A 26,100-nucleotide genomic window follows, 5' to 3' on the forward strand; every position below is an offset into this window, starting at 1 on the left:
GCCCAAGGGCCAGTTCAAAGCACCCAGGCCATCACCAGCCACTCCAACTGGAGGAGAGGGGGAGCCCAGGGGAGCCATGGGAACGAGCCCACCCTCTGGGGAAGGTGAGGGGCACCAGTCAACAGGGCTGCTTTTGGCTCCTTCCAACCCCGGGGGTCCCAGGCTCGTTGGCAGCCTGGGACTCTAGTGCAAATATCACCCGGTCCACCCTTCCTCCTTGCCCAGCCGGACGCTCCCCTTCCGGCCAACCTCAGGAAGGCTGGGGGGGTGGAGCGGGGGGTCCGCGATCCCGAGCGGCAGGCTCTAGCCTGGACTACGAGTGGAAAGGCACTATCTGTCCGTTGGCCGGCAGGGAGCCGGGTGGCGGACCGCGGGCCCAGGGAGGGCAGAGGCGGCGCTTCGAGATGCTCCCCGGAGAAACTGATGCCAAGGCCTGCAGAAGTGTCCCCTCCTTCCAGACCCATCAACCACTGCGCTGCCGGTCCCTCTGCGGGCTCTCACCCCCTCCCAGCCCCCGGCCGCCAGTTCGGCAAAAGGGGAGTGCGTTCCCTCAGGGTGACTGCCAGGGCCTGTTGGCTGGGCCCTGGCCAGGGGGAAGATCACTGCTGGGACAACTTGCGCCCAAACGTCCCTCCCTTCCATGGCACTGGGCCCAGAGCACTCAGATCACCTGTGGGCCCTGGGCACGGCTGCTGCACCACGGAGTTTTTTGGCTCAGGCTTCAGAGAATCAGATACTAGGTGGCGGACAGTTCTGTGTGGCAGAACTGGGGCTGCCGACACCACTCCCAGCAAGGGGGGCCGGGGCTGGCCACCAGCCACCAGCCTCCAGCAAGCCACCACTCGGCTCCCCTCCCCACACCCCCGGGCCCAATACCTCTGGCACCTGACTTGAGCTGAGCCCTCCACTGGACCTCTCCTGCATGGGGGCCGAGGAGGCACTCAGCAGGGGCTTTCTAGCCGCAGGGAGGAGTGGAAGACCCGGAGTTGGTAGAGGGGACTGGGGAGAGGCCTGTGAGGGGCTACGGCTGGTACCTCTGTTCTGGGGATGGATTGTGGGGGGGTGGGGTATCCAAACTGGTGAAAGGCATTGCTTGGCACAGCCCCACTTGTTCAGACGTTGGGCTGTTGGCCACCACACCCATCCCCGACAGCCCCCTGGGCTCCTCATGGTCACCCTGCTGGGGCCTTGTCTCCCGGCTGTTCCCAGCCTCAATGGCGGCAACCCAGGCTTTCTGAGAGGAATTCACTGAGGGGCGGTGAGACCAGGACCAGGGCTGCCTCACAGATTTGGAAAGAAAAGGAGAAGCCAAAAACCAGGGAAGTTCAACTTTCCAGACCTGACCCTCCCTCCTGGCTGTCCCCAGCCTCCCTCGGGCCAGTCCATGCTGTGGGCAGCCATGGGGCTTCCGCTCTCTCCCCTGCTCCTTCCCGCCTGCCACTCCGCCATGTCTCATGCCCTGCCATTTGCAATGCTAACTGCCCATCCCAACCCTTGTTCCAGTGTTTATTGCACCGAACCCTCAGCGCCTCCCGGGGAGCACTCCGCCCCAGACACATATGCACACACGCACACGTGCAAACGCCCGTGTACACGCACACAAGCGCACACACACACATGTGCAAACACACACACACACACACACACACACACATGCACGCACGCCCACCTTCTTCTTTGGTTCACCTGGCCTAGGGCTGTGCCCCAGAGCTGGGAGTGACTCTGCCCCGCCGGGGGGCGGTGAGAGGATGAGGCAGCAGGCCCAGGGCCGCTGTCTTGGGGCCAGCCTCGCAATGGCAGCTTCCTTTCCCCTCCATTCGTCTCAATGGGGGCTGCCTCCAGATCTCAGGGGAACCTCAAGCCACCTGCCAGCAGACTGTTCTCCTCCCCCACCCTGGGCTCACTCCCCCATGCGGAGTGTGGGGCCAGGTGGGGCGGATGGCGGGGCGGACCCAGGCTGGGCAAGAGAAAATGATGACGTTCCAGGGGCAGACCTGTGGCCGGCAAGAGTGCTCAGACCCACCACCCCACCCGCCGGGGACAGACTCCGGGCTAACAGTCCACGGTGGGGTGCCCCTCGTGGCCTCAGGCCCCTGCCAGGCCTGACCCCCGCCCCCTCCACGTGTCAGTAGTGCAATGCAGTGCAGTCATTCGTAGTGCAAAATAAACAGCCCAGGTCCAGCCAAACCCACCGCCCGGGGAGGAAGCCCGAAAGTTCACCTCATTGGCTACGGGAAATTGGCCGCGGGGGCCAGCGACAGAGGAAGTCAGCGGGTGGTCATGTGGAGGAACGTCTCAGACTGAGAAACCAGCATCGAATGCAAAGGTCAGTCAGTAGTGGTTTTACTTGCTGGTTTTCATCATGACAGATGGCTCTAGAGAGGCAGCCCCGGGCCTCCCCCTACATGCCCAGGAGCCTCCCTAGGCTCCCAACGTCTTCTCCCATGCCCCCTTCCCCCCCTCCCCCACCCCCGGCCCGGCCCTGGATGTGATAGCGCCCGGTCTTGGGCCCTCATAGTGCAATCAATCCGTTTTCTCAATTGAGACTGAGCATCAAGAGCAGCGCCATCCACCTGCAACTGGGGGTGCCCCTCCCACCCCTCACTCCCCATCTTTACTTTCTGCTCCTGCACGCGTGTGTACACATACACACACACACACACACACACACACACACATATGCACATGCATACGCTGTCTCTCAGGCCCCATCTCAGGCCACCAGGACCAAGATGGGCACAAACGGAAACACTTCATCATTCCCAGAAGGTCGGGAGCACTGGCAGAGCACCAGGCTCAGACAGGGGAGCAGGAAGCCCTCTCCAGTCCTCAACACGGCCATCCCAGAGCCATGTTGGACAGCCCTCATGCAGAGTCAGCCCAGCCGGCCTCAGAGAAAGGGCCCCACACACGTGGCTGGACCGGCGGGGATTGGATTCGGTGACTCCAGAGGTGCCTTTCATGTTTGATAGTCTTCGCGGGTCTCCTCCTGCTTACCCTTGCTACTCTCACCACCGCCCACACCTGCATGCATGGAGTACACGGCTGGGTGCACATGTGTACAAGAAGAAGCACCTTCCCCTCCCCCTTCTCCCTATCCCCAGCCCTGGCCCACAGGATCCAGAAGGCAATTGGGAAGTGGCCTGGATTCTGGAAGCAGAGCGGAACACATCGACACACCCAAGCCCCAGCACACTTGGGCTTCCCCTGGCCCGGTCCTCTGCCCGACACTCTCTTGCCATGGCGGCAGGTGGGTGGAGGGGGCAAGGGGGTGTGGTGGCCCCTGCTCCCTTGTCAATAGTGCAAAATGGACAAGAAATCAAGGCCTCTGACCCACTCCCTCTGCTCTAGGAGCCCCACAATGAGTCAGGGCACAGTGGGCACCCAGGAGGAGGAAGAAGACTGGCCGAGAGGGCCTCCAAAACCCCGGGGAATGCAGCACCTCGAGAGGCTGGGTTGTAGATGCTGGCCTGGCTCTCACAGCTCGGCCTCCGGTCCGGAGGCTCGGACAAGATGGGGTCGTCCCGTTCAGCCAGACCACAGACTGAACAAGGCACGGGCTTCCCTCAGGACAGCAAAACCCTGGTGGGACAGCACCCCTGACAGTCAGAAGCCCCCTAGAGCACTTGGCACAGTGCTCTGCACACAGCCAGCATTCAATAAACCCTACTGACCTACTGAGTGGAAGGTCTCTGGGGGCCCGGAGGTGGTCAGGCTCGTGGAAGCGGACATGGGGTAAAGGCAGGCAGCCCCGGAGGCCCAAGAAAACACACCTTCCTGCAGCCTCTGCCTCTAAGAACCGGGGGGGGGGGGGGGGCGGGGGGCGGGGGGCCGCGGGCAGAAAGGGAAGCACACGAGAGATTCTGCAGGTGGCCGGGGGCTGACCGCTGAGCGGAGGGACGGAAGCTGTCGCCCACTACCTGCTTGCGGGTCGCATGGAACAGCTGTCCGTGGGCAGCTCTCCATGGGTGCGGGAATTGATCAGGCTGGGGACCCATCCCGCCCACTTTTAGGCCTCACGCTGCCCCTCAAAAACTGCCCGGGGGGACGGCTGAGCCTGGGAAATCTGCACACAGGTACTCCCTCCCTATTCCCCGGAAAAGAAGCAGTGACACTGAACGGTGGCAGGCATTTTTCTTTCCAAGACACACTGTGGCTACAGTTAAGGCCATCAACACCACCACCCAGCACCAGCCCAGGAGGAGGGGGCTTGGGGCAGTCCCCAGAAATCCACCATTCAGACGGGTGGCTGGGAAGAGCTCCCGGGGAGCTTGTCGGGTGGACTCTGGGGACCCCACAGAACAGGTCTGAGCTTGTTGGGACCACAACCTGCTTTGCCCTAGCCTGCCCTACTGGGGAGGCGCCTAGACTCGGGGACCCAGATCCCCACCTCGAAGAGATGAACAGATGGATAGTTTGGGTCTGATGAAGCCTTGCTCTGGAGTCCATGGGCCCAGTCTGCTAAGAGGGGCAGGGCTGGAACAATAGGGCTGGATCGGGAGGCCTGGAGCAGGGCTCAGCAGGTGGAGTTCCAGGCCAGCTTTATGAAGGACAAGGAGAAGAGAAGGAGGAGGAGAGGGAGGAGGAGGAGGAAAAGAAGGAGGAGAAGGAGGAAAAGAAGGAGGAGAAGGAGGAGGAGGAGGAGGAGAAGGGGAGGAGAAGGGGAGGAGGAGGAGGAAGGGGAGGAAGAGGAGGAGGTGGAGGAGGAGGAGGAGGAGGAAGACCCTTCTGCAGGAAACCCTGAGGTTTCGCCCCCTAAGAACCTGCTGGTTCCCAGAGACCTGGCGCCATGCTCATCATCAAAGAAATGGCGGGGCGGGGGGCGAGGGCATCAGACTCTTGGGGCCAGAAGGCCCGGACCAAATTCGCTGGGATGAAAATGGGGGCCAAGGACCAGGACCCCCCCGCCCCCTTTGGACTGCCACGGAAGACCTGGTGAAGATCGGTTTACTTGCTGCCCTGGCCTACTCCCTCTGGCCCTTGTTAGCGCGAGGCTGTTAAACGGGAACCCTGGCAGCGAGGGAAGGTGGACAGGTGAGGGAGTACGGGATTCCCATCCCCCCGTCCGTAAAACCAGGGAATGGAGCCTAAAGTACCCATGAAAAGGGAGGCGGTCAGGGGGATGCCTGGCAAAGAGAAGAGAGGCTACCGCAGGGGGCCTGAACAACAAGGCTACTAACCCGAAACCAGAAGGAACCCAACAGCCATGCCACGACCCCGGAGAAGGCCCCCAAAGCTCACCCTATGAGCCCCTCCCCAGGGAGGCCGCGGGGAACAGAGCAGTAGAACTCCCTTGGGGTCCAGCACAGCCAGAAGGCCGTGTGGGGAGCCGGGGCCAGACACATGCAGCTCTAGAGTCAGATGTGAGGATGGAGGCCCTGGCCAGCAAGGTTACCGAGAAGGGGCAAAAGAAACTGGGGCTCTTCCCCCTGAAGGAGAGAGATTTCACAAAAAATGGTCTTCGGGCCTGGGAGGAGTCTCGCTCAGCGGAAGTAACCAGCTGCCACCCCCAGGCACACACTAAGTGGGGGTGGGCTTCTCTGGCAGCAGGGGGGATTTAGGGGAGGTAAAATGAAGATATTCTTAGCCTAGAGAGTTGCTAAATACAGGAATAGGTCGCAGGAAGGGCAGGTGGGTCACCTGGGTGGGGTGACCTGGGTGGGGTGGCCGGGGGGGGGGGGGCGGACCCAGGGATCTCGGAAGCTCCCTCCAGTCTGAGGGAGGGCCTCGTCCTCACCGGCAAACCAACGGTGGATTTCGAGGCCAGGTTTGGCCTGGGCAGGGTCACTCGGAGCTCCGAGTTCCAATTCTGCCTCAGCCCCGACCCTCGCCCCTGCCACCCTGGGCTGCGGACACCACCTTGGGGAGAGTGCCGGGCACCTGGATGGTGCAGCTGCCAAGCCCAGGATCCAGGCGGAAGAGAGCCAGAGGGCTCAGGAGGGCTCAGGAGGCCGGTCCTGCCGGCTCTGGGGACCGGGCAGCCGCTTCTGGGGAGTGAGCAGGGTGGATGGTGGGTGGGAGAGGCAGGGGGGAGGGGGGAGGGACGAGGCCACGGACAAGCTCTTTGGCTCAGCTCAACAAGGTCTCACCACATTGCTCTATCACTAACACTATTTCAGTAAAAAGTTTTCACTTTCCTGCTTGGCAAAAATATATCTGATGAAATAACCCCACCCCACCCCTCCCTTCCAAAAAAAACCCCCAAAACAGATTCTAAAAACCTGTAAAGACACTACTGAAGCCGATAATATGAAAAGCAAACTAGAGTCAGGAGAGTCATCAGCACACGCACCGAGTTTTAACTGTAGCAGGCAGGCAGTAGATGATAAATGCATGAAATCATGATCCTAGGCAGATTCAAAAGTTCAAATGAATATACTGTAATAGATATATATTTCGATATAGAGTTGTTATATATAATGTGTGTATGGTCTAGGTTTCAGAAATACTGCAATGTAGTGTACTGTACTTAAGTAAGCATAGCTAAATAGTAACTCATCTTCCACAAAGTCACTAGTACTGTTAATAAAAAAAAAAACCTCTGTGATATTTTTTTCCAGTAAAAAGAAATCGCTATGGTTAATAACAGTCACAGACTCCTTTTGGATACAGAAAGACAACACATGCTTCAACAGCAACCAGAAAGAGGTGCGGTTGTCGCCTTAGTCAGAGGGCCGGTGGGAGGGAGGGGAGGGGAGGGGAGAGGAGGGAGGGATGGAGACAACCCCTCCACCCCCACCCAGGTCGGTGGGGTTTGGAGAAAGGCCCAGAGCCGCAGAAGTGTCCATGGGAGCAAGAAGTCAGGCCAGGGGCCCCCAGAGTTGGGGGTTTAGGAGTCAGCTGGGTCCGTACCCTCCCCGCACCTGCCAGCTCTCCTGCCCCATAAGATGAGTCACTGCTGCGAAGATTAGGGCAAAGGCCACCGTGGCATTGTGGTGTTGGGGACAGGATTCAGAAGGCGTGAACTCTGTGCCTTGGAGGGGCCTGCATTCTGGGGGTGGACCGAGGGGCAGGGGGCCGTGGCGAACAGTGGAGCTGCAGGCCAAGGGGGCTGGGGGAGGAGGCAACCCCAGAGCCTCAGCGTTGACAGCCCAGGGGCGCTCGGGCTGCGGGCTGGGTCCCTTGGCGGGTGGGCACACGGGAAGATGGAGGCCTGATCTCAGTGAGGGGGACAGAGAGCCGTCCGTGGTGGTCTGAGGCTCCTCGGACGATGGCAGAGGGGTGGGGAGGTGTTCTGAGGAGAGCCGGTAATGCAGCTCTCTGACGGGACTGCGGAAATCCAGGCCGATCGCAGCCTGGACTGATCCACTGACTGGTCTCTGCCCCCGCTCTAGGGCCCAGGCGGCTCAAACCCCAGGAGGCTCCTAGAGTGGCTGGGGGCGGGGATGTGGGCGCCCCTGGAATGGGAGAGGCCAAGGGGGAGGGGAAGGGGGGGGTCCTTAGGCTCCCTGCAGGCTGAAAAGGCATCCCTGTGGGGTGTGGGCTCTTTGGAGGCAACAGGGTGGTTAGGGCTGGGATGCCCAAGGGTGGGGCACCGTCCAAGGGGCAGATGGGTGATGGCTAAGCTTCCCTCACCATATGGCCCAGGAGGCAGTCAGGCCGTGGAAGGAGCCCCCGGGTCCGGCCCGGACCCCAGCGCCGAGGCCCCAGCTTTGGTAAACAGGCAGCATGGCGTCTGTGTGAGTTCCTGCAGTCAGCCTTGGTCCCTTCCCCTGGGGAGGGGCAAGAGGGAGGCACGAGCCAAGGTCCGCCCCTGGCCCTTGCCAACCTCCTGCTCCAGTGGGGTGGGGGGAGGTGGCAGATAGAGAGGCGGACAGAGTTTTGCTTTGGTTCAAATGGGGGCAAACTCACCTGGCCCCTTTCCCACAGACCCCTCCTCAGCCAAGGGAGTGTCCTTTCACTGGTCGGGGGCGAGGGGCTGAGCTAGCAGGCTGGGGGCCATGGGGAGACCCTAAACATTTTGATGACAACAAGGCTGGAGAAATCAGAAGGGTCGGCCACTTCCGGACAGCCTGGGAAAGCAGTCTCTGGGGTCCAAGAGAAATGCGGGTCCAGAGCTCCCCGGGCTATTTCTTAGGAGTGGACTCCAGGAGGGAGCGGGCAGGGAATCTGCTCCTTTGGGAGAAAGCACTCAGCCTCCCAACCTCCCTGCTCCTTTCACCAAGTGGTCCGATGTGTCCTGGGGGCAGACGGGGCCCGACAGGCTGGAATACACTGTCTAATTGCCACCCACCCACCCAACCATCCAACCATCCATCCACCCATTTCTCCATCCAACTGTCCGTCCGTCCGTCCGTCCGTCTGTCCATCCACGGTTCACCCTGGAGGGGCATGGGGGAGGGTTTACAGCTAGAAGGGGAGGGAGGAAGAGGAGAAATGGAGAGAGAGTGTAGTGGTAATAATAGTAGTAGTTGTAGTAGTAGTAGTAGTAGTAGTAGTAGTAATAGTAGTAGTAGTAGTAGTAGTAGTAGTAGTAGTAGTAGTAGTAACGATATTTACTGAGTACCCACTGGGTGCGGAGCACTGCACTGAGCGTCTGGGAAAGTGCAACAGAAGCACCAGAGGCGTTCCCTGCCTGTGAGGAGCTAGGAGAACCCTGGATAGGAGTGGAAAGGAGGGGAGAGGGGAAAAGAAGGAGGGAAGGAGGAAGAAGGGAAAAGGGAGGGGACTATCACTCACATCTCTGTTAGAAACCATGGCCAAACCACCGGCCTCTCCGCCACCAGTCCAACAGCCCGGTGGAAACTATCCAACTGTCCTGGGGGCAGCCGTTTCTGGCCCCCCCACCTTACCTCCACCCCCACCCCGACCCCGGCACACAGGCAGTGTTGTTCCGCCGCAGGGAAATGGCCCGGCTCGTGGCTTCCCAGCTGCTTAAACTCCCCCGTCGGGGCCGGCTGACCAGAAGAGGGCCCCCGGCCCCATCCACCAACCGCCGCCACCCTGGGATGTGGGCTCTGAGAAGGTCGGAATACCGAAACAGTGCAGGGGGAGGGGTGGCCCCTCTCCCCCACCTCACAGGCCAATGGTGAGGATCCCATCCCCCGCACTCTGTGTGCGCCGCTAGCCCTCTGCCCCTCCGCCCCACTGCACCCAAATGAATTTGCTCAATCAAAGCGGTTGGCCCGAGTCGGATGGCAAGGACTGACGGCGGACGGATGGAGAGGAAGGCCCGCCCCTGCCCCAGAGAAGGCTGTTTTGAACCAAAGCCAGGGAAGGTGTGCAGGGGATGATGCTCAGATGCTGGAAAGAATGGCCAAGACTCCCTCCCCAGTAAGCACTGTCATGGTCTGAGCTGGCTGTCCACGAGCCGGGCTTCTTCCTGTGCTCTGAAGGCCACCGGCCCCTCCCCGACTTCCTTGTCCTCCTGCCCGCCCCGGGCCCCAAGAACCCTCTGACCAGCCGGGGAAGAGACCGGGCCGGGGTCGTGTGTGTGTTGGGGGTTGGAGGGGGGCGGAGCACAAGTGTGGCATCCAGGACCTCCTCAGGTCCCGAGACTCCCAGGCACCCCTGGGGCACAGGCAACAGGCATCGGTTCCTGACAGAATCCACCAGAATCTGCCTCCTTCCCAGACCCAAGTGGTCTCTTAAACCCAAAGTGAACTTCCCACCCAGGGCCTGTGGCCTTGCAGAGGGGCCTGGCGCACAGTTGGCTCGATGCCCTGCCAGGGGGGTGGGGGAGGGGTGCGGGCGGTGAGAGAGAGGTAGGGCGGGGAAGCTCCTTCCCCACGCTCTGGGCCCAGCGGGAGGAGGGGAACCCCCCTTCCTACTGCAAGGAGCCCAACTCCTGCCCGTGAGACGCTCTGGGAACCAGGTGTACGGTCACCCAGACTTGAAGCTTTCTAGTTGGCCAACTCCCAGCTTTCCCTTCTGGTTCCCGGTCGGCACGCGGGGCTTCCGAGCGGCTCCTGGAACACGCCGGAGATGGGGCAGTTGGGACGGCGTGGCGGAGGTGACCGAGCCCGGTGAAGCGCTCCAAACCGGTCCCCGCGGCGGTCACAGCCCCACTCCACCCCTACCCAGCCAGGACCCGGGCAGGGTCCCACTCTGGAGCTTGGCTTCCCAGTGCCAGGCAGGAGCTGCCCAGGAAAAGGCTCACCAGCCGGACCAGAAGAGGCCACAGAGGCATCTCCCGGCCCAGCGGCCCCCAAAGGCGGGACCCTCCCTGTGCCGATCCCCGTCCCCAGGTTTCAGTTGGTTCCGCGAGAACTCCCACGCCTTCCCTACCTGCCCGTTGGCCCGGTGGGCCCTGCACCGGCCAGGCAACCTGGTACAGAGCGGCAGCAGCCTCTACGTCAGGGGGTTGGGTTGTTAGCAAGGCTGGAGGGGAGAGAAAGGGAGAGGCCGGGGGCCGCGTTGCCTGGCCGCGTTGCCCTGCCGTGTTGCCCTCTCAGACTGTAGGGAAGGCGGAGCCCCTCAGAGGGCACAGCCTCCAACCCCGGAGTGAGGTCAGTCACCTCCTCCCCCTCACGGTCACCACCGCCTGGGGAAGCACAGCTTGAGGGGAGACCCTGGGATGGGGATGGGGGCGGGAGGGAAGAGGGCGGGAAGGGTTTGCGGGAGGGTGACCTGCCCCTACCGAGACGTCAAGCAGCAACTTACAATGCCTGGGAGGTCACTGCCCCCCGCCCATCCAAGCAATACCAAAAACAATAAAAATGAAGAGAAATGTCAACAAAGGATGAAGAGAACGTCCTTCCTCTCTTTCTGATAAATGTCTAGTCGCCAAGTTATCTTTCTACCTGGAAGCAGTTTAGCTAACCTCAACAGTCTCAATTTACAAAATATACATATATATATCTATACATTTTCTAGATATAGATATATATATATATATATATATAAAACAAAACAAGAGAGAAGGGATTAGTGGCAGTGTATGCAAAACGAAAGGAAACAAAGAAAATTACTCTTAAAAATCTCAATTTTTTTACACAAATACTGTTGTAAATATATTAAAAAAATCAGCGTTCTGTCTGGTAAACGTCACTTTTGCCCTCTATAAAATTTTGAATTAAAAAAGTCTCAAGACCACCATTTTTTATTTCCCCCTACCTCCTTCTCTTCCTTCTTCCACAAGAATAAATCCTGACGCAACTTTTTTTCTTTTTCTTTTTTTTTTTTTGCTTTCGCAACTACTACGGGAAGTCTCCCCTCTCCTGTACCTGGAACCCTCGACGCAAACCTCCCATCGTGCACTTCCCAGATTCCTGCCGGGACCGGACGGGCGGCCTTCCCGGTGGCACTGACCCCAGACAAGCCCAGGGGCTGCGGGGGGGAGAGGGGGGCCCTGCCCTCCCCCGCCCCCGCCAACCACCATCCCCGCTCCCTCCGGGCCGCATCAGAGAGATGGGCTGGAGGCAATCGGTGCGGGACCCAGGCTGGCCGGCAAACTCCCATTTTTCCCGGCCCTCTGGGGGCCCCGGACGGTCGTGGAGTCCGAACGGGTGGAGGCATGAGGCGGGTCCAGCGGAACAAAGACGAGCGCTGGGCTCGGATGCCGCAGGCCTTCCAACTCGGTTCCGTCTAAGGACGTAGTGCTTCTTCGCAAGTGAAAAAGAACTTTTTTTTGAAGCTTTTTTTTTGGAAACTTTTTTTGTAAAGAAGGGTTGCATTTAGAGGCCAGTAGCCAGAGGCCCAGCCAGGGACCTTCTGGAGTGTTACTAGCTTAAGGCCACCATCCGCGGGAGGCCAGGAAAACCGGCGTTCTCCCGGCCTCCGGAAATGTAATGTACCAGCAGGCAAAAAACAGTTCTTCATGTAGTACAAAACGGAACTAAACCAAAATGAAAATGAAATCAAGGAAACCAAAACGCAAAAAGGAAACAAAACAAAACAAAAAAAATCGGAAATTCTAGTGCCGTAAGCTTTTTTTTCATTTGTTTGTTTCTTTTTTTGTTTTGTTTTGTTCGTAAGAAATGGAGGTGGGGGTAGGGGGGAGGGATGGCTGGGGGGAGGGAGGGAGGGAGGGAGGAAGGGAGAGAGGGAGAAGATGTACTTATCCGTCTGACACGTGCATCCGCATGTGGTCGTTGAACTGCTCGATTTGGTCAAACTTGGCGGGGCAGACGGAGCAGACGTAGGTGGTGCCCTCCGTGCAGGCTGGCGGGCCAGGGGGACCGGCGCGGGCCGGGCCGCCGTTGCTGGAGCCGTGCAGGGCCACGTGGCGCTCCAGCAGGGTCTTGTGAGAGAACTTCTTCTTGCAGATGTAGCACTCGTAGGACTTCTCTCCGCGGTGCAGGCGCATGTGCACGTTCAGAGAGCTCTTCTGGGTGAAGCGTTTGTTGCAGATGCTGCACTGGTAGGCCCTGACGCCCGTGTGGGTCACCATGTGTTTGATCAGGTAGTCCTTCAGGGAGAAGGAGCGCCAGCAGATGCTGCACTGGTGCGGCTTCTCGCCTGCCCGGAGGCCCGGAGTGCGTGTGGGTGAGGGGCCCGGCCGGTGGCCAAGGGGACCCAGGGAGGAGGAGGAGAGGAGGTGGGGCGACAGAGAGAGAGAGGGAGAGAAGGGGGGGACGGACAGAGCAGGAGTGAGAGTATGGGGACAGAGACAAAAAAACAAATACAAATCATCTATGTTAAAAAAGAAGCCTAACGTAGCTGGTTTCTGTCCTCCCTGGTGATTCAGCCTCAGAGGCTGCTCTGTCCTCCCTCCACCCGGAGGACGGCAGATGCTCCTTCCTCCCGCTCTCCCCGCCCTTCACTGGCGGGCTCAGAGGCATCTCAGGCCAACATGCCCTGGGCCAAGAGGAAGACCACTTTCAACGGGGATGATTTAACCATGAGATGAGCATAGTGGTATGTGTTAACCACTCGCTACGGGGCCAAGGACTGTACTGAGCGCTGGGGTAATGATGATGCTACTGAATTCAAATCCCAGCTCCGCCACGTGTCTGCGGTGTGACCTCGGGCAAGCCCCTTCACTTCTCTGGGCCTCAGTTCCCTCATCTGTAAAATGGGAATTGGGACTGTGAGTCCCCATGGGACAGGGACCCCCGATTTGCCTGTATCCATCCCAGCGTTTACTACAGTGCCTGGCACATAGTAAGCACTCAACAAATGCCATAAGTACTATTATTACTGGTTAAGCAGTTAAGCTTAGGTACAATGCGATCAGAACGGTTAGACTGGAGGTGGGGAGTGGGGGACTTGTCGAAGCAGGGGTCAAGTACAGAGCTGAACCACGAGCCAAGCGCATCGGACTGTGAATAGGGACGTTAGTGATGATGATGATGATGATTACGGTATTGAGCGCTTACTATGTGCAAAGCGTATGTATAGTGGCTGGCCGCCCCTCCCGGGCCCCTGCTTGTCAGCCCAGACCCAGCCCTCGCGGCTGCTGCCACCTCCTTCCGGGGCCCGGCCTGGCCCTCGGCTTCCCGCACCGCCAGGAGAGGCCCCGGCGGCCACGGACCGGCCCCAGACTGGTCCGTCTGTGCGGGGGGCGCTGGCGGCCAGCCGACAGAAAATGCCAGGACATCCACTGGTGAGCCAAGATCCTTCCGTGCCCCAGGGTGTGTGGCCCGAGTGGAGGGAGGGCGAGGGGCAGCGGCAGGGGCAGGGGCGGCCCCAGCCAGCTGGCTCGGCTCCTGCCGGCAGCCCTCCCTCCCCCAACCCGAGCCCCGCGCTCTGGATGCTGGCGGGACGGGACGGGACGGGACGGGACGTGGGGTCCCTGGCCAGGAGCGCAGCGCAGCCCCCTCCCACGGGCCTGCTGGGCCGCAGGCGCCCCAGAGGCGGCGCGTGGCCTCTTCCAATCCTCCCCTGCCCCTCCGCACCCCACGGGGCCCTAGTCAGCAGGGGCACGGTCAGCCCGAGACATAGCCCGGTGGCTGGAAAGGGGCCGATCCGGGCACTGCCCGTCTGGGCTGGCCAGAGAATGGAGGGCCCACCGCCCGCGAGGGCCTGGCCATGGCAGGAGCCGCTCCGGTCGCCCCTGGCAGCCCCCCTCATCGCGGCCAAACACACACACACACACACACACACACACACACACACACAGAGTCAGGCAGACAGACTGACCGCCACCCCCCGGCACTCACCCGTGTGGACGAACATGTGCTTGACGTAGTTCTGTTTGGCGGTGAAAGTCTTGTTGCAGAGCGTGCACTCGTAAGGCTTCTTCTCGGCGGGGCCCCCAGCGGCGCCGTGGCCGGCCGGCGGGGCCAGGGGCTGGGGCGCCGGCAGCTGGGCCGTGAAAGTGGACAGGCCCGGCTGGGACACGGTGACAAACTGTGCCTGCTGCCCGGCCAGGGGCTGTGGCAGGCTGAACAGGAACGGCTTGGGGCCGCCGCCGGCCGTCTGCGTGGTGAACAGGGCGGGCAGGTAGGTGTTGCCGGCCGTGCCGATGACCTGGGTGTTGCTGGTCAGGGTCAGGGGCATCCGCAGGTTGCTGGTGAGGGTCTCTGTCTGGCGCAGGTAGAGCTGGGCGCCGGGCAGGGGCTGGGCCGCGGGCTGCGGGGCGCCCTTGTCGGGCCCGCTGGGGCCCAGGGCAAGCAGGACGCCGTCCGCGTCATCCTCGCCGGCCCGCTCTCCTCCTCCTCCTCCTCCTCCTGCTCCAGCCCGCTCCGGGGATGGGGCGGGCTCCGGGCAGGGCGCGGGGGCTGGGGCCGGCGGGTCGGGGCGCTCGGCTGGGGCGGGCTCGGCCGGGGCCTCGCGGGCGGCGGCGGGTGGCTGCTCGGCGGAGTCCGGCTCCGTGCCGACGGACGAGCTGACCCCGGAGTCGAAGCTCTCGCCCTTGGGCTCGCTGTCGGCGCCCTCGGCCGGCTCGGGGTCGTCGGGCCTGTCGGCCGCCTCTCCGCGCCGCTCGGGCGGGCCCCGGGGCCCACGTCCGCAGCAGCCCCCGGCGCCCTCGGGGGTCCCGCCGGCCGCTCCCCCGGGGTCGGCATCGTCCCTGGCGGCGGTGGCGCCCGCGGCCCCACCCTCCTCCTCGTCGCCACCGCCGTCCCCGCCGTCGCCGCCACCACCACCGCCTTCGTCGTCGTCGTCGTCGTCCAGCTCCTGCTTGATGCGGATGTTGCCCACGAGGGTCTGGATGCGCACGGGCCGGGGCTGCTTGCGGCAGTGCGTGGTCTCGGGCGCGGCGGCGGCGGCGGCCAGGTAGCGCTCTACCTGCTGCGAGCGCTCGTGGATGCGCGCGATCCAGCCGGGCTCCTCCAGGGCTGCGGCCGTGGCCCTGGGCAGCCCCAACGCCGTCTCGTGGTGGCTGACCAGCGCCCCGCTGTAGAAGGACCGCTCGCCGCTGCCGTTCTGCAGGGAGCAGGCGTACAGCGCCGAGTAGATGCGGTCCACGCTGTGCGGGCCCGGGCCCGCCGCCAGGTAGCCCGACTCCGTGTCGCTGCTCTGGCCCGACGTGCCCGACTCGGGGGTGCCCCGCGGCGTGTCGCGGCCCGAGTCCGTGGGCGCGCCCGGGTAGGCGTCGCCCGCGTGCTGCGAGACGATGCGCGTGCACTCGTCGATGACCGTCTTGATCTGCAGGATGCTGGCCGCCGTGAGCACCTGCAGCGCCTCCGACTGCGACACGCGCAGCACGCCGCTGTACATGAAGTCGATGAGCTTCTGCACCGACTGCACCGACACCACCGACGGGATCTCGATGTCGCTGTAGCCCAGCAGCAGCTTGTCCTGGAAGAAGGGGCTGCCGGCCGCCAGCACGCAGCGGTGGGCCCGCAGCATGCTCCCGTGGATCCGCACCGTCACGTCACAGAAGTGGCCACGGTTGCGCTGCTCGTTGAGGGTCTCGAGCACGGAATTGCTGAAGTTGTGGAGGTTGATGCTGTGGACACGCTCGCTCATCCCCTTGCAACTGCTGTCCCCTGCAGACCGGACACACAGACGGACGGACGGACACAGAGACAGGCAGGCGAGTTGAGCGCAGGGGTCCAGCGGGGCCGGCCCTCTCCCGGGAGCCACGGGCCCCACCGGAGCCCCCGCCCCCCTCGACACACACCGGGGTGGTCTGAGCCCACGAGCCCAGGAGCCCTCCGCGCCACCTCCCCCGCCCTATCCCTCGACTCCACGATGAAAGGAAGGCCAATCGCAGCCCCGGGATCCCTCCCACGCTGGTTCCCGCGAGGGCCCCCACGATTCGCAGACCACCGGTGAGGCGCTCTCGACGAGCTGGAGGAAAGCGAGTAGAGTGTGGGTGGGTGGGTGGGTGAAAGGCACTTGGGCTGTGCCCGGGGGAGCCAGCTGCCTTGCCAGGTCATTCATTCATTCAATCGTATTTATTGAGCGCTTACTGTGTGTAGAGCACCGTACGAAGCCCTTAGTCATGGCCAGGCTATCTCGGCAGATCCCCATGGGGTGGGAGGGTGGGAAGGGAAGCGGAGGGACAGAGGCCCGCACAAACAACCACCTGGACCCCTCGGAGGCCGGAACCGGGTCTGGACCTGCAGTTCCCCTGGCCTCTGCCATGGGGTGGAAAGTTTGCCACCTGCCATTGGGCCCGGGGTGACACCCGAGGCGACCCAACACACCCACCGAGGGTCTCGTGAAGATCCGGCCATGAGCGGATCCCAGCCCCACATCTTCTCGCCTCATTCAGGAAGCCAGCAGACGCCCACCCCCACCCCAGTGGCTTTGCTCTGAGCCCCACCTCCAGCAGAGCCGGTGGGCGGGGGGAATGACGTGAGAGTTCTGCCCTGGGAGAGTTCATCCCTCCCCTTGCCTCGTGCCCCCTGAGCCTCCAGCCTGGTCCGTATATGGGCCCGGGCCCAGTCCGCCGGAGCAGCGGGGAGGCTGGGCAAGATGGGGGCGGCCGGCCGGCGGGCACCGTGACATGGGCATGGGCATGGATGGGCACACCCCGAGGGTGGCATGGGGTGGGCATGCAGGCGGGCAGAGAGTGGGCCGGTCCCGAGGCCATTCAGCGCCCGAGCAGACCGACCCTCTCCGCGCCGCTCGGCTTGGATGCCAGGGGTCGGAGGGCCGGACCCCGGGGCCTGGGAGGGACGGCAGAGGAGGGCACTCGGGGAGTGGCCCGCCGCTGGCCCCGAAGGCTTCGCTGTGACCAGAGTTAAACACATCTCGGACTGGTGCCAGTCAGGGGAAAATGAGAGTCTCTTGGGGAGGGGTGTCGGGGACGCTGACAGTGGGGCTGAGGGGATGGGAGGTTTTGTGGCAGGGAAGGCCCATAAGGTTGGCTCGGCGCGATGGATGGCGATGGAATTTAGCAGGAGACCGGCTCGCAGATAGGCGCAAGGTTGAGGCAGCGAGAAGGGAGGCCGTGGCTACAGTGCCCGGTCATCCTGCATGAGGGGGAAGGCCAGCTGGGACTAGGTGCTGGGGGTGGGAGCAGGTGGGGGGCTGGGGGAAGGGGGCAATCCGGTGGGAAACGGATCTGAAAAAGCCCCCAGCAGAGCCCAACTGAGGGGCTGCACCGCCAGATCGGTCGGTGAATGGGCCTTTCCCAGTGGCTCTCCGAGGCAGACAAAACACCCAGATTTCCATGCAGGCAAACCACAGACGTGCCCCCCCCCCCCTTTTTTTTTTGGCTGAGATTGGTGCTATGGCAGGGAGAACACAGTCCCTCCCACGGCCCAGAGCTGCCAGGCCGTCCTGCCCAGGGCCCTGAGATATCAGACCTATGCCCTGAATCAAAGGACCATGAATCCTCAAAATCCTGTTTTCAGAATCCTCTTTTTTCAGAATAGTCTTTCTTCCCCAAACCACCCCCGCAACTAGGCCTTCTCGACTCAGTGGCACCCTGGTTGAGGAGGGTCTTCAGGCACCCTCCATTGGGTCACCCCAACCCTCAGAGCCCTAACTGGGTGAAGCCCAGGAGACCTGGAATTAGGTGGGCCAGAAGCCCCCTGGGGCGGGTGAGGCCCATGCCACTGGAATACCCAGGGAGGGGAGTGGCAATAACGGCTCCTGGCCTGTCTGGGGAGGGTTGGGGAAGGGTATCCCGGCCCGGTAGAAGAGAGGAGGATGGGTCAGAGAGACGGTTCAAGGAGCGCTTGGTAGAGTGCAAGTGCTTAGTACAGTGCTCTGCGCACAGTAAGCGCTCAATAAATACGACTGAATGAATGAATGAGGCGCAGTGGGCAAGACGCCCCCTCCGGGCCGCAGGTGAGATATTTCCCGGCCGTGGCCACCAGGGGGCCTCGTTCCCATAGCAAAATGCAGCGAATCGCGGCTGCTCTGGAGCCGGGTTTTCTCCGGAGCACGACTCCTCCATGCAGGGCCCCGGACCCCACCATGCTTCCCCTGACAAAGTCCCGTGGGGAGAAGCCAATGGACCAACCACACCTACCCCGGGGACTTGCAGTGACCTGAGCCTTCCTGTATCCTCCCTGGCAAGGGCCTTCCCGGAGACAGGCCCGCTATCAGGGTCGGTAACATCCACACCTACAGGGCCACAGACGCCCCTGGGAACGGGCGCTGGTCTTGACCCCACAATATATGTGAAAGTACCAAGGGGCCAAGGTGGCCCTTGTTCATATCCTCGTTGGTCCTCCTGACCCCGTCAGGGGTGCCCGACCCACACTGTCCTGCCTAATGCCCGTTTTACATCTGGACCAAGGCCAATCTGGGTCTTGGCTGTGGATGCCCTCCCCTGGGCGTCTGGCTCTGTCTGGCAGAGCCCGGAGGAAGGCCTAAGGCACAGGGGTCCACTCGGCAGCTGGAGCCGGGCTACAACTACCCCGGGGGGCCGTGGAAACAGGCGGACGGATGGACAGAGACAGGCAGACAGGTTCTCCTCTGAGAGGAACTGGGGGGTTGGGGGGTGGGGGGCTGAAAGCTCACACCTCAGTGAGGTACACAGGGACATCTAGTGAAACTCTGAATTTGTGAGATCTCAAAGGCATACTCACATGGTCTTCCCCACGGCTACTCTTTGACCACCCTCCCATTGCAGTGAAACAGCTCCGGCCCCCCGGGGGGCATGGCAAATCATTGAATAGAGAACCAAAGTGCCATGGCTCTGAGCAGCCTGAGTTTCCCAGGCTCAATGTCGGTGGTTAGGGCAGTGCCACTCGCAATATCTCATTCTTGCCTGCTGATGTCCCCCAGGGCTTAGACTGAAACGGGTAAGCAGGAGACCAGGAGCAGCCATATTGTAAGCTCAGGTGGAGGTGTTTCCCTGCAGGCCCCATTGCCGACTGTATTGACCACAGAACAGAGTTGATGCTGGGCTGCAGTGGCGTGACTCTTAGGCAGTGGCCTTGGCAGCCGCTGTGGTCTCCACCACCCACGTCAGCCAGGACACCTGCTGGAGCTGCCTTCACATCCGAGGTGGTCCTTGGGTAGAATAACTTCTCCCCGGATGGCCTGGTCCCCGCAGGCAGAGCCAGGTCTGAAACCCTGGTCTCCTGGATCCCAGAGGCCGCATATGGGGCGAGGTGGCAGTCGTCCTGCATGGTACGGAGGCACTCGGTTCCAGAAGGGCTGTTTGTGTCCTAATGGGGGTCTAAAAACCACTGTCTGAGCCAGCCAAGGTGGAGCGGGAGACAGTTCAGCCGGGCCTTGGGGACTCTGGGCAGCAGTCTCTGTGGCTTTGGTTCCGTCTTCCATTTGGAAGTTTTTGGTTCTTCTAGCCAAAATCTTTTCAGGTTCTGGATGTCCACTTTGTCGTCTATTCACTCCTGGTGAGCAGGTGTCGGTCAGCCGGGACCCCAAGGGGCTGGAAGCTAGTGACCTTCACTCTCCAACCCTTTCTTTTAGGAGGCTGTCGGGAGGCCATTCCCCTGGGCTGAAGCATCCTTCTGGCCTTTGACATTCTGGCAACTTTCTGAGTGGCCACAATAGTTGGGGTCTTCGGGAAGGTGAAAAGTCCTCGCACGGCACGCAACAGGTTTCAAGAATCTCCAGGGATATATCTTGGGGGCGCTGGGCACTCCTGGACCACCGCTCTTTACCTGCGGAAATGGGTTCCCCCGGGGCAGGGATTCAGGCCCACTTCTTCTTCCCAGCTTGTTTCCCGGGCCATGACCCTATGGTTCCAGGTGGGCATCAAAGACGGCAGGCTCAGAGATTCCACATGTGTGTCTTTGGGCCACCTTTCGGAAAGGGGGCTGCTGGGGATGTACGCAGTTTTATGCAGGCCCAGCTATTGTGATGCCAGTCTTCCTTTCCACCGTGTGGGGTGGGATGGAGGCAGAGTCTGTCAGGGAAGTGGGCCCCATGGCGCGGGAGAATCGAGCAAGTTTATCCCCACACTCTTTTTCTTCAAAAACCAGCTGTCCGCTGATCAGACACACTGGCCTTCCCAATGCCAATGCTGCCTCTTCAGGACCCTGAGACTGGAACTGGGGGGGGGGTTCTACCACCTCAACCCTTCTGAACTGGTGGGGGTGAAGGCGAGGGGAGGAACCGACATGCTTGGTTGGCTCTCAAGGGCCCCAGGACAGACAGAAACTTTCCCCTTATACCTCTGCAACCCATAGAGAAGCAGCACGGAGTAGTGGATAGAGCACAGACCTGGGAGTCAGAGGGTCATAGGTTCTAATCCTGGTTCTGCCACTTGTCTGCTGTGTGACCCTGGGCAAGTCACTTCACTTCTCTGTGCCTCAGTTCCCTCATCTGGAAAATGGGGATTCAGATTGTGAGCCCCTCATGGGATGGGGACTATGTCCAACCTGATTAGTTTGTAACCGGTCCAGCGCTTAGTACAGTGCCTGGCACCTAATAAGCGCTTAACAAATACCACAATTTATTTATTTTTATTTATTTATTTATTTCCTGGCTCTGGGGCAGAAGTCAACTAGCCTTTACCTTACTGCCCAGCATGTCCATCCTCCTGCCGGGGCTTCTCCCTACCACTCCCTGGGCTCCTTCCCACCACATCCTCCCCCTCCCCACCCCATTTTCTCTCACTTTTCTGGGGACAGCCATGATCTGGCGGAGGCCCAGGGTGCCGCCTTCTGGACCTGGTGGAGGTGAGTGATTCAGCACAGGGCACCGCCCCCAGGGGGCGCTTGGCAAAGCCCACTGCCACTGTCACGGTGGCTGCTGTCGGATGCGGGGAGACCTTGCAACGTGGTTACAATCACAGAGTCGCTCTTTATGAGACAACCTGGCCCGCGTGCTGTCTCTCTCTGCCGGCAGACTTGAAATATGCATTTCTTGTGAGCCCAGACCTGACAACACGATGGCTTCCACGGGGCTGGCCCAAGAGGCCGGAAACCAGCATCAACGTTCCCACGGCAACGCGGATTCCATACGCACGTCCGCGGATCGGACGGCCCCCGTGCCGGGGCGGGGTGGTACCAGGGGGGCGGGACCCGGGCCCTCGGTTCCCCAAAAAGCATCGGCGTGAGCTGCACCCTTCACCCAGAGCTGCGGAATCCCACCCCGGATGGCTCGGCTGGGATGCAGACACAAAGGGGATGGTCGTGGTTGCTGTGGGAACCTGAACTTTGCGTTTCCTGATTTGTGTGTAATTAAAATGTCAGCCTTAATGGGCATTAATGGAGTTCACCATAAAAATCTTCTTTGTTGTGTTCTCAGAAAAGATGGCTCTAAAAGTTGGAATTGGACAAAGTGCACCGACATCGTCTAGGGGCAGGAGAAAGGACCCAGGGGGGAGGGTGGCGAGGAGGGAGGTTGAGGGGAGGCACAGCACCAAAGAGCCAACCTCCATTCCCCTCCTCCAGGGCCCTGACAGAGCCCCAATCCCCCCGAAGCCCCAGCAGAACCCCATTCCCCCAGGGTCCCGGTGGAACCTCATTCCCCCAGAGCCCCAGCAGCAGAACCCCACATCCCCAGGCCTCCAGCAGAACCCCACTCTGCCCAGAGCCCCAGGTGAACCCTACTCCCCCAGGGCCCAACGGAACCCTGCTCTCCCAGAGCCCAGCTGAACCCCATTCCCACAGAGCCCTGATAGAACCCTACTGCCTCAGAACTCCAGTGGGACCCCAATCCCTGAAGTTCTGGAAGAATCCCACTCCCCCGAGCCCCGGCGGAATGCCACTCATCCAAGGTCCCAGCAGAACCCCAATCCCCAGAGTCCTGGCAGAACCACACTGCTCCAGGGCCTGGTGGAACCCCACTCTCCCAGGGCCCTGATAGAACCCCAATTCCTAGAGTCTTGGTCAAACCCCAGGACCCCAGGGTCCTGGTAGAACCCACTTATGCAGGTTTGGGAATAGGCAGATCCTCCATTAAGAAAAACACCTGCTGGTACACACTGCATTTAATGAAAGCCCGGAAATGGGAAAGTGAGACAAGGACTGTGGGAATGCCGGATGGGCACTGTGCTGCAGTGGGCTCCACATTCGCTGGCGGGGGAGGCACTGAGCCACACTAGAATAGGCGCTGTGCTGAGTGGGCTTGCATTGGGCACTGGGCTGCAGCAGAGCGGGCACTGTGCTGCAGCGGGCATGCACTGGGGTGGGGTGGGGGGGGCCACTGGGCTACATCTGAGTAAGCACTGTGCTGAAGCAGGCAATGCACAGGGGTTTTGCAGGGTGTCAGGGAACTGGTGGTTCCCTGCACAGCTGCATCCATCCTCACTGGCTCTGGGAGTCCAGACAAGCAGTGGGGTCCGCCTTCACCTCTACCCAGCTTCTCCGGCTAACTCAATGGCAACGGAGCTCTGCGTCCACCCACCCCTGCATGATCCAGGCTCCAGCATCCTCACCCACACTATAGCCATTGTGTACTGGCTCTTCCTCCAAGGTGAGAGGCAGGGGAGCCTCCTGGGGGTGGGAGCTGACAGGGGGAGTCTCTTCTTCTGACTCAGGAGCGAGTAGGCCGGCAGATCTGGACCAAGACAGTGGCCAGGCTGGCCTCCACCTGCCTGGCTGAGAGACGGCTGCCTGGCTGAGAAAATGGCGCTGGGAGAAGTGCAGTGGCACTTCTCTGCACACTCTGTGGCAGGATAACCGGGTGCTTGTCTCCTCCGGGACTTTTGTAGGGGGCCTTTGGCTGGACTGGACAATGTGTGTGAGGGCCGTGCCAGGACACAGGGCTTTCACGGCTGAAACAATCTTCCTCGGGTTTGGACCCTGAAGGCAGTTCATTCTGCCTTCTCCTCAACTGGTTTCTGCCTTCCCAATGAGGCTAGACAAGGGGCAGGGAACATCTCCTCAATGGGCCTGGTTGACCTTCTCAGATCAGCCCAGGGGGAGACTCCTTTCAGTCCACTTTCTCAGACCTGCCCCGGTGGGGAGACAGGAGTCTCCCCGTATGACACCCTCAGACCAGCCCCGAGGGGGGAGACATCTCCTTGGTCCAGCTCTTCAGACCAGCCCAGGAAGATCAGGGCAGAGGCAGCCAACACCAACAGCCAAGCAGGGATGCCGCCACAGTGACCGCCCTCCCAGCCCCCTCCCAAATCTAAGCTTCTGGGCAGAAGTTTTCTTTTCATTGAAAAATATTTTTAACCCAAATCCTCATTGGCTTAAATGGAAGCTGGGAGAAATCAATCTGCTTCCTTCCGGTAAAGGAACTCCACCCTTCATCCACTTCCCAAACTGGATCGGAACCAGAAAACAGAAATCCTGCCTGCCACTCCCCATGAGATTCCAAACCCAAAGCCCATGGGCAGTCCAGCCCTGTGGGATCAGGGGTTTGCCGAGCGGGTTTCCGGCAACGGGTGACGGCGCATTTTGTCCTGATCCCGACGGCAGGAATCTCGAGCAGGCAGGGCCACTGCCAGCTTCCTGCCTGAGCTGAACCGATGGGAACCAGGGCGGTCCGCAGTCACGACCCGCGGACTGCCCAACTGGCTCATAGACTATCCCCAGCACATAATGCAGTGGGAAAAACTGGTGCCACGCCGGCCAAGCCCAAACCAAAATGGCGGGCAGCTCCCCTCAGGGCCCTGGGGTAGGGGGTCCCATGAGACTGACGGAGGGAGGAAGGGAGTGAAAAAGGGCTCGGCCTAGGACGCTGGGTTGGTGTACTCACAATCAGGTGAGCCGGTGCGAGCCCGCAGTTCGTCAGTGAATGTGTCGGGGGGCTGGGGGCGGGGCCGAGTGGGGGCTTGGCGGCCGTCCGGCTTCAGAGTTCAGGCAGGGTAAGCCTGGCGGGGCACTGCAGCCACTTGGCTGGGGAATCGCATCTCCTCAGACGCCTTCTGGTGCTCAGCTGTCTTGGGTTTCTTCCTGAAAATAAACAAAGGGCCCTTTGAAGGACTGGGTTGCATATTTGCGAAAAGGCATTTTTAGACTCGGTTAAAGATAACTTGATTTTTTTCCCCCTTTCTTTGAGCGGAGGAAGAAAAACCCATCCTGCGTGGCCCTTGTTTTGAAACAAGCTGGCCCTTGTTTCCCCGCAGCAGAGGGAGGCCAGACCGGGGCCAGGCCGAGGCCGCTCGGCCCTCTTTCTCCACCCCTGGGCCGGGCTCTGCGACTACACCCAGAGCCGTTCCCGACCCGCCGGTCGCTCGAGCCCCGCCTGGCTAACGGGAGCCGAGAAGGCAGCTTTCCCTTAGAGGTTCTCCTGTGGTCTGGAGCATCCCGGGTGGGGGACTGGGGTTTGGTACTGGCCCCTGGCTTCCACCACACCAGGCTCACAAGCTCTGAGCTCTGGGCAAGGCGGTCATCCCCAGAGCTCGGGCGATTGCTGCAGCTCAACCCCAGACTGGCAGGACCGAGAGAGGCGAGGTCCAGGGAAGAAGCGAAACCCCAGCCTCCAGCTCCCGCATCAGGCCTGGCCCCTCTCCGTTGGACATTTCTGGAACGGGCTGCGAATCTGCAGAGTGAGACACAACGCTTCCCAACCTTTTCTTCATCCCAAAATCAAACAAGCTCTCCGGCTCTACACGAATGCCCTGGCTGGCTGCTCTGGATACCACCCTGCCACTCGTCAACCTGCTTCGATCTCTGGATCCCACTCTGCCGCTCTGGATCTCACCTTGCCACTGTCCATCTCGCTCTACCACTCCAGATCCTCCTCCCACCCAACTCGAGAGCCTGCTTCCCCCTTTGAAATCGGGAATATTTCTCTTCTCACTGCTGCTGGAAGGGGTTTGGACAGTATCACACAGTCCAGGGGCATCAGGGCCCACATAACTGCTAAAATTGAATGCACAACTGAATTAACACAAATACACAAGGATGGGTGGAAATAAATCCGTATGTACTAGGGGTGGCCAGTGGGTTGCTCTGACTCTGGGTGACGGGGAGATAACCGGGAAAGACTTGTTGGAGGACGTGGGGTTTGAACATGGGGAGTCTGGGGCAGGGATGGAGGTGTAAGAGTCAGGAGGGAGGGGCAGCTGGATGGCTGACCTCGGCAGGTTGACTGTGTAGTGGAAGCGGGCAGGCCAGGAAGTAGTAATAATAATAATAATAATAATAATAATAGCATTTGTTAAGCACTTAGTGTCAAGCACTGTTCTAAGTGCTGGGGTAGATACAAGCTAATCAGGTTGGACAGAATCCCTGTCGCACATGGGACTCACAGTCTTCATACCCATTTTACAGATGAGGTAAGTGAAGCACATAGAAGTTAAGTGATTTGCCCGAGGTCACCCAGCAGACAAGTGATGGAGGCGGGATCAGAACCCAAATCCTTCTAACTCCCCGGCCTGTGCTCTATCCATTAGGCCACGCCGGAGTAGCGGATGAAGAGAGTGAAGAGGGCACGTAAGTACGGTGGGGTCAAGCGGGGGAGAGCCTTGAAGCCACACAGGGGTCCGGGGAGGGTTGAAAGGAGAGGGGAGATTTGGGCCCAGATGTGAGCACGGAAAGGTCGGGGGTGCAGAGACAGAAAGGGGCGGGGTTGCGGGCTGGTCTTGGGGGCGGGGTGGAGATGGTGGGCGGGATCGGGAGCAAAGCTTTCGGGGAGGCTGTCGGCGGGCTCGGGAGCAAGGTTTAGGGGAGGCTGGTCTGGGGGCAGGGCTGAGGCCGGGGCGGGCTCGGGAGCAAGGCTTAGGGGGAGGCTGGGCAGGGGCCGGGGCTGTGGGCGGGCTTGGGAGCAAGGCTCCGGGTGAGGCCGGTCAGGGGGCGGGGCTGGGGACTTGGCGACGTTTGGGGCCGGGGGGTTTCCCTCTTGACCAGGTCCGTCCTGCACCTGTCCAGCCCCGCCAACCGGCTTCTCGGGGGCCCGGGGCGGTGGGCCCGGGCTCGGGCTGCCGCTGGCCGGGGGCCCGGGAGGGCCCGGGAGGGGCCGGGCCTGGCTGCGTCCGCGGTTCCGGCCCCTCATCGG

General features: G+C 61.1%; 1 protein-coding gene and 1 pseudogene across 2 annotated transcripts in view; one reads left to right on the forward strand and one right to left on the reverse strand.

Moving 5' to 3' along the window:
* Positions 1-11,946: 11,946 nt before the first annotated feature.
* Positions 11,947-26,100, reverse strand: part of ZBTB20 (zinc finger and BTB domain containing 20) — a 137,838-nt gene continuing 123,684 nt past the window's right edge. For both annotated transcript variants that reach the window (XM_038753706.1, XM_038753705.1), the window contains exons 4-6: positions 23,857-24,053; positions 14,043-15,815; positions 11,947-12,399 (exon numbers count right to left, since the gene is read on the reverse strand). In XM_038753706.1, the coding sequence (XP_038609634.1) occupies positions 11,999-12,399; positions 14,043-15,795 (2,154 nt within the window). In that variant the 5' untranslated portion in view covers positions 15,796-15,815; positions 23,857-24,053 and the 3' untranslated portion in view covers positions 11,947-11,998. The remainder of the gene's footprint in view (positions 12,400-14,042; positions 15,816-23,856; positions 24,054-26,100) is intronic.
* On the forward strand, positions 23,627-24,694 carry LOC119934263 (annotated as a pseudogene).

This window comes from Tachyglossus aculeatus, chromosome 11 (assembly GCF_015852505.1).
Source record: "Tachyglossus aculeatus isolate mTacAcu1 chromosome 11, mTacAcu1.pri, whole genome shotgun sequence".
NCBI lineage: Eukaryota > Metazoa > Chordata > Mammalia > Monotremata > Tachyglossidae > Tachyglossus > Tachyglossus aculeatus.